At 45.5% G+C, this 7,803-nt stretch overlaps 1 protein-coding gene across 1 annotated transcript; it reads right to left on the bottom strand.

The window, feature by feature from the left end:
* Window positions 1-867: 867 nt before the first annotated feature.
* On the bottom strand, window positions 868-6,441 carry slc16a5a (solute carrier family 16 member 5a; the record flags this gene model as incomplete). The annotated part of the gene is made up of 4 exons (XM_084170598.1): window positions 868-1,136; window positions 2,076-2,906; window positions 3,121-3,264; window positions 6,081-6,441. 4 exons carry the CDS (start codon window positions 6,439-6,441, stop codon window positions 868-870), a joined length of 1,605 nt encoding a protein of 534 aa, XP_084026724.1.
* Between the last annotated feature and the right edge of the window lie 1,362 nt (window positions 6,442-7,803).

Here is a 7,803-nt window from a genome sequence, read left to right as displayed (position 1 = left end):
GGGGCCTCAAAGAAAAAAATGGGCCTGTGTGGGGACCTGGAGTAGAAATTGGGGGGCCTCAAGGGGGAAAAAATGGTCTGGTGTGTTAGAAATGCCAGGGCCGATTTTTGGTCCCAGTCCGCCCCTGGCCATAGCCTAAAAAGTATGCTGCCACATATGTGACTATGTTCCTTAGAGTAATCTCTTCTTGATGATACCTGAAATACGAGTAGGTTGAGAAGTAACATAAATCTCCAACACCTACAGTACTTGCTTCAGTCTTTGACAATGAAAAGCACCCATGTCCTAGTGACTCCTGCATTTTTACACAATACATTCTCAGTCATACCAGTAAGCTACTGATCGTTGAACATATCAACAAGACATGAACAGAATCATAAACAAATGTGTTTAGGCCCAAAAAATCAAAGATTTCTTGAGATTAAGAACTTGACGTTGATATGCTCAATCAATGATATCAGTCTTAATAAACTGGTAGGCTTACAGTACTCATCATTCAGTTGAGGTTTCTTCTGGTGTAGTATGTATAGGAAATTGAATAGGCCTACAGATACTAAATGTTTATTTTGATTGATTCCATGTACAAGGCACATCTATTTTTTGCACAGTCTTGCTTGTTGAAGGGTGGAGAGGGATTCCTAAGGTGGCATGTCTTCTTGAACATGACATTGATGAATGTGTAACAGGGTGTGAGGAAAAGGCACAAGTTTATGGATTATGGCATGTGTGAAAAAGTACTGCATTTGATCACCAATAACAGTATCATACACTTGTACTTTAAGATCAGCAGCACATGATATACAATCACAGAATCGTGGGAAGTATACATCTGTGAGTTTGGTGTATGTATTTGGACAGTGACGCTGTTCACAGGCGGGCGGCATCCCCCGTCTCAGAGTCTGAGGCCTTGTCTTTGTCCCCCTTTGTGGGCACACTGCTGTATTGGCACTGGGAGACCACGTTGTTAACACTGGCAGGCTTTGGTGGGGAAACCTGAGGTGGCACCTGCTGCCCCTTTAGCACCCTTCTATCCAGCCAGTAGAAAGACACCATGAGGAATACAGCTGATGAGGCAACAGTAGCACTGCAGGCGAAGAAGACGTAAAAATACTCCCCAGTTCTGTCCACCATGATTCCTGTAACAACAAACGTGGTCAACAACAACAATAACAGGAGCCAATCAGCATTAGTAGAGCCCCAGCAGCGCATGAAAGGCTGATCATGATGACATAAGAGGATAACTACACCAATAACAGAGCATTACCACAGAGGTTCCTAAACCCAGAGGCACAACATCGCAAGACTTCCAGAAACGCTTGCGAAGCAGACCAAGCAGACCAGGCCAGGGTTTGGGGTTTGAGAAGTCAATGAGAGAAGTGAAACATTCTTCCTTAGTTGTTTATTTTCTCGAAATCTAAAGCACAACCTAGATTACAGCCAATGTCTTAAGCAGTTGAACATGTTATTACTCCAACCTGGTGAAAGTGACAAACTGACACGTTTCCATTTTCGTCATAAACAACTTTATATCGAAGGTGTGCCTTTGATTTTGACGGCGCGAGACGACCGTTAGACCAGATGACGTGTTTCTGCGCATGAGCTTAGCTAGCCAACGTCGCCATGACATCGGGATTTCTATTGGAGAAGCAGTTTCTGCCTATCTTCATACTGTGCCGTCTTTGATTCTACCATTGCACAGTGAAACTCAGCCAACCACATAAGCAGTCAGACAGAAGTAGGTTGCATACCTGACATTTGCGCTGGAATGGCCCCTCCCCCCAGGAAAGAGGGAGCTGAACATTCCATTCTTATTCAAGCCTGTCTGCTATTTATTCTAAGACCACCCTGCAACATGCACAAACAGGCACGAGCACCGAGGGACGCACATATTCATGTACACACACACACACAGCCTGGTTTCCCTTGGACACACGATTGGTTAGATGTCAGTGCGATCCAAGCAACAGGATATGCTGCTTGCCTCTGACCACAGCTTGTGATATGCCTAGCACTCCTTCAAGTTACGCTACAGCACACACACACACACACATCCTCCCCCGCAGGGAGTTCGGTACCTGCGAGCGGGGGCCCGATCAGCAGCGTGACACTCTCCATGATGGCGAGCAGGCCCAGGGCAGCTGGGAAGCGACTCATGTCCAACGTATCCATGAGGACGGTGAACATCAGCGAACCCACCACGCTCATGGACAGGCCGTAGGTCACCACATACACCAACAGCACGGAGAAGCTGGCATCGATACAGCAGATACTATTACTCAGCCCATTCATCAGCAGAGCAGCAGAGAACACGTAGATGTGGCGCCCCTTGAACCAGGGTAGGCTGAAGAGCAGGCCAATGGGCGGCCGCACCACGATGTTGACGATACCCAGGATGGAGAGGAGGAGGGCGGCCCGGCTCTGCTCCATGTCGTGGGCCGTGGCGTAGGGCACCAGGTAGATCAGCGGCACCACGAAGCCAAGCATCATCCAGGTGATGCCCACAGCGTACACACGGTACCGCAGGTTGTTACGTAAGAGGTCAAATGCCATGTGATGGTGCAGGGCGGACGTCAGACCGGCCCACAAGGCCCTCATCCTCCCCGTTGGCTTCTCCTCCTCCGGCTGAAGAGGCCTGTGGTTCATCAGGGGCTGGCCACGGTGTCTGCGGCCCCATAGGGGCCTCATCACAGCTCCGCACACGCAGCAGTTGAGCAGGACGGCCCCCAGCACCAGAAAGCTCCCCCGCCAGCCCAGCTCAGTGTGGAGGTAGTTGCCCAGGAGAGGCAGGGTGCACAAGCCCAGGGCAGTGCCCGAGGACGACACTGCGTTGGCGAAAGCCCGCCGCCGCACAAAATAGTGCCCGAGAATGGTCACTGCGGGCTGGAAGCTGAAGCAGAATCCAAGTCCTGTCAAACGAGAAGACAATGAATAAGGCACATGGCTGAATGCATGGGAGTTGGTAGAGGTTGCCCCTAACCACTAATACAGGGCCACATTTTTTTCACCTTCCTTAATAATGGTAAGGATTGGGATGTAGGGTTATCTGATTCTAGATCTGTGGTTAGATGTTAACTGCTATGTGGAGTGACTCCATGTGTGTGTATGTGGGAGGGTAGTGACCTGTGATAACCCCAGCTGTGACGTAGAGCTCAGTGATGGTGTGGGTAAACGAGCTGGCCGCCATTCCAAGCCCACTCAAGACCCCGCCCAGCATCACCGTCGTCCGGCAACCAAACCTCTCCACCAATACACTGCAGAATGGACCTAAAGGAGGAGACATGCTATTGGTTAAACACACAAAGACCTCATAGAAAGTACAGTAAAATTTAGAGCCTTAGGTACAAGGGAATTTCCCTAATCCAACAATCTTTGCATAACTGCCCTCTATGGCTATATTTATATTAAACAAAGTGGTGGTTTGTCCAGGGCCTTTTGCACCAGATGGGACCCCAAGCACAACCCTAAAGAGATACAATTACTTATTGTAAACTGAACAACGTTTGGGTTGTGTTTCATGGCCAGGATCATATAACTGCTGTTGAGCGAAAACAGAAGGTTCAATGCTCTGCGAGAACCCGCCCCACACACACTTTTTATTTTAGCCTCTCCTATTGTTATTGTTTGGCTTACTAGAAGGAAATCTGCAGAAGCAATCATTGCAGTGGGTGCACCAGACTCAACATTAAAAACAACCATGTCTCTCATTGGCTCCTTGTCTATATTCAGTTTTCATTGCATTGGAGCATTGGCACCAATATGGAGTTCTCAGTAAGATGCCCAGTAAGCAGTGGTGTAGTGGTGCATGGAGAAGTGGGTATACTCTAATTTTGCCCACAATTTCCCAAACGGCCCACCCGGCGAAGGAATGGCGCCCTGTGTGAAAAGTTCTATGACAAACAGTGACATACACTCTGAATGACCTAAAATGATAAATCCCATATTGGTCTTCTACAGTCAGGCCAACCCAAGCTGTACTGTGCAGTAGGCTAATAGTAGGCCTACTATTGAAACAGATAAATGAGACTGTCAACTGAGTCAGACATGTTTCTTCTTCAGGTTTTCACTCTCAAAGTCACACTTTTTAAAATTGGAAGTTCTAAGTCCACAACAATGCTTAAACCACATCAGGAGACCACTTTTGAAGTCTGGGGAAAATCTAATAAATTATAAATTTGAGTGTAGTTACCCTTTAATTCAACTGTGTCGGCACCTAGCACTGTTGTTTGGTTAGTGGGTTTCTGTAGCACACATGAGATGGAGTTTGGAAAACAAATGGCCACTGTATTGATGCAAATAATCATGATATCATTCTGCCAGGTGGGCATACACTCTTAGAAGAAAAGCTTCTGGATAGAACCAAAAAGGGTTCTATGCTTGCTTCATATATGGCACTCCTTAAGGTTCTATATACAGTAGAACAGAAATTGTGGTTCAGTGAAGAAGAACCCCTGTGGTTATGATCAAAGAACCCTACAAAAGGGTTCTATATTGAAATTTTAGGGGTGCCATATATGAAGCAAGCAATATAACCTTTTTTACTAAGAGTGTAGGCTACTTTGTAGCTAGTTAACATTTAATTGAGAACATTTATGGGAAAGCCTTTCCATCTACCAGAAGACGGTTAGGCCTATTATTAGCACCGCTATATTTTTCCTGTTCCTTAAATTGTTTGAAACCTGTACATTTGACTTATTATTAGGCATGCGTTAGCTAGCATCAAAGTATCCTATAGCCAAAATCCCACCATAGAAACGTGGAGGCAATTATTTTATAAAGACTTCCTCATATGCGCTCTCCTGTTCTATTGGTTTTCAACTCAACTTTCATTCATTGTCTATCAGCCAAAGGCATTATCCTAGTCATACTAGCATTATAGTTGTTGCATCTTTTGATCTCACCTCTTTAAAAATGTCTAACAGATATTTCCATCTCTTTCCATGAAACCGCTTGCATGAGCGGTGATTATTTTAGAACTATGTTTTCCCGCAAATTGCATTTTGGAACATTTGCACATCGGCCTACTGCCTACTGCCTACTGCCATGTGCACATTGTTGCGTTTAAAATGCTAAACATTCTAAACATTTTTTATTGATACGGCATATACCTCACTACACTACTTTGATACGCATCATGGGGATTAAGAAGTGAGTATACGCAATGCCCACAGAAAAAGTGGGTATATGGCGTATACCTGCGTATACCCTCCACTACACCAGTGGTGGAAAAAGTACAACATTGTCATACTTGCGTAAAAGCAAAGATACCTTAATAGAAAATGACTCAAGTAAAAGTGACCCAGTAAAATAATACTTGAGTAAAAGGTTTTAAATGTACTTAATTAAAGTGGTGGAAAAAGCACTCAATTGTCATACTTAGTGGAGCCAAGTGGTGCACCAAAGGGAACTTAAGTGCAACAAGTAGTAAAAACTGTAAGGTAGCTGGCAAGTACAACCTGATACTGCAAGGTCAATGAAATAAGTAATGTACCAGCTTACTGATTGCTCAGTTTAGCTTTTGACTCATCTTAATTCAGTTCTGGTGATTTTGTGTTGTCGTTGCTTTGAGGCAGTGGACACACATACACAACTTTTGCAGATGTTTAGGGCTTGAAACCCAAATAGAAACAGACCCCTTGTGAGTGGCTGACTAAAGGAAGGCAGCTCATGTGGTGCTACACAGCGTTAGTGTGTGTAAGGGAGAGTGACCATCCTTGAAATCTCCCTTATCAAATAAACAAACAGGAGATATGTTGACACTCATAATGTATGCCCTTTCCATGGGTTTTGTGTCTGTCTGATCTGACCAGTCACTATGAGACAGCAAACCTCTGCACTGTAAATCAAATGTTTGCACAGTGAATGATCATGACAGGCTGAGTGGGTTAGAAGATATGCTTTAAGTGTTTTAAAAAGTAAGGAAGTCTTGTACTGTACTAGACTGTCAGTGATCAATGAACTCTCTTTGAGCACATTTCCCCACAAGCATATATGAATGTGTCACTGCAAAAAGAACCCTGAAAAAACCCTACTTAAAATCAGAAGGTGAATCTATGGAAACTAGGATGTGACTACTACCATACCTCCAGCATGAAGCACTGATGTCATTATTGAAGGCACCCAGGAAGTCTCTTGGTTGCTGGCCTGGAACTCCATCTGTAGGTCCGTGTAGAAAATTCCCATGCAGGAGGGGAAGCCCAGAGTCAGGGCTAGCACCAGGATGGTGGCCACCAACACCACCCAGCCCCAACCCCCATCAGGTGCAGTGACGGCCCCATCCATGGCCACAGGGACTATGGGTTCAGACTTGCCATTCTCCACCTCTTCAGAGTCCATGATCTCTCCATTCTTCTGCCCCATGTTAGGTGTCTGCTCAGGGGCCTTGCTCTCCATCTGGAGGCTGTCACAGTCCCCTGCCCCCTTGCTGCCTTTCCTCCGGTTCATCCTCTGCTCAGATGCTGAGGCAATGCCCTAGTAGTAGCTTGCCAGGGTGAATGACACTCACTAATATATTCCATCTCACAGTGTATCTCCTCCTCAGCAATGAATATGCCTGTTAAATAGGTGGGAAAAAACATGAGCAACCTGATTTGTCCTCTGGCTACGTTGTGTCAAGTCTTGTTTGTAGCAAAGCATCAGACACACCCTTTGCATAGCTTGTGGCAAAAACTATCTGGCTGTCACTTCATAAATAGGAAAGATAAGACCACCTCAAAACGAAACTAACTTTTCCAAGGTCTAGTGTAATCTGTATGCATAAAAGTAAGGGCAGATTTCCACTATTGGTGTCTGTTAATGAAGGGGGAAGGGAGTAGGATATAGATACAGTGCCTTCGGAAAGTATTCAGACCGCTTGACTTTTTCGTGTTTTGTTACGTTACAGCCTTGGATTAAATACAAAAAAATCCTCAGCAATCTACACACAATACCCCATAATGACAAAGCAAAAACAGGTTGTTAGAAATGTTTAATAATTTATTAAACTTAAAAAACAGAAATAACGTATTTACATAAGTATTCAGACCCTTTGCTATGAGACTCGAAGTTGAGCTCAGGTGCATACTGTTTCCATTGATCATCCTTGAGATGTTTCTACAACTTGATTGGAGTCCACCTGCGGTAAATTCAATTGATTGGACATGATTTGGAAAGGCACACACCTGTCTATTTAAGGTCCCACAGTTGACAGTGCATGTCAGAGCAAAAACCAAGCCATGAAGTCGAAGGAATTGTCTGTAGAGCTCTGAGACAGGATTGTGTCAAGGCACAGATTTGGGGAAGGGTACCAAAAAATGTCTGCAGCATTGAAGGTCCCCAAGAACACAGTGGCCTCCATCATTCTTAAATGGAAGAAGCTTTGAACCACCAAGACTACGTAGAGCTGGCCGTCCGGCCAAACTGAGCAATCGGGGAGAAGGGCCTTGGTCAGGGAGGTGACCAAGAACCCGATGGTCACTCTGACAGAGCTCTAGAGTTCATATGTGGAGATGGGAGAACCTTCCAGAAGGACAACCATGTCTGCAGCACTCCACCAATCATGCCTTTATGGTTGAGTTGCCAGACGGAAGCCACACCTCAGTAAAAGGCCCGCTTCGAGTTTGCCAAAAGGCAAAGATTCTCTGGTCTGATGAAACTAACATTTCAACTCTTTGGCCTGAATGCCAAGCGTCACGTCTGGAGGAAACCTGGCACCATCCCTACGGTGAAGCATGGTGGTGGCAGCATCATGCTGTGGGAAAATAGCTGTGCAGCAACGCTCCCCATCCAACCTGACAGAGCTTCAGAGCATCTGCAGAGAAGAATGGG

Source organism: Coregonus lavaretus (assembly GCF_964263955.1).
Source record: "Coregonus lavaretus genome assembly, chromosome: 1".
NCBI classification, from domain to species: domain Eukaryota; kingdom Metazoa; phylum Chordata; class Actinopteri; order Salmoniformes; family Salmonidae; genus Coregonus; species Coregonus lavaretus.
The sequence above is the reverse complement of the archived record's forward strand: the minus strand, read 5'-3'. Positions and strand labels throughout refer to the sequence as shown.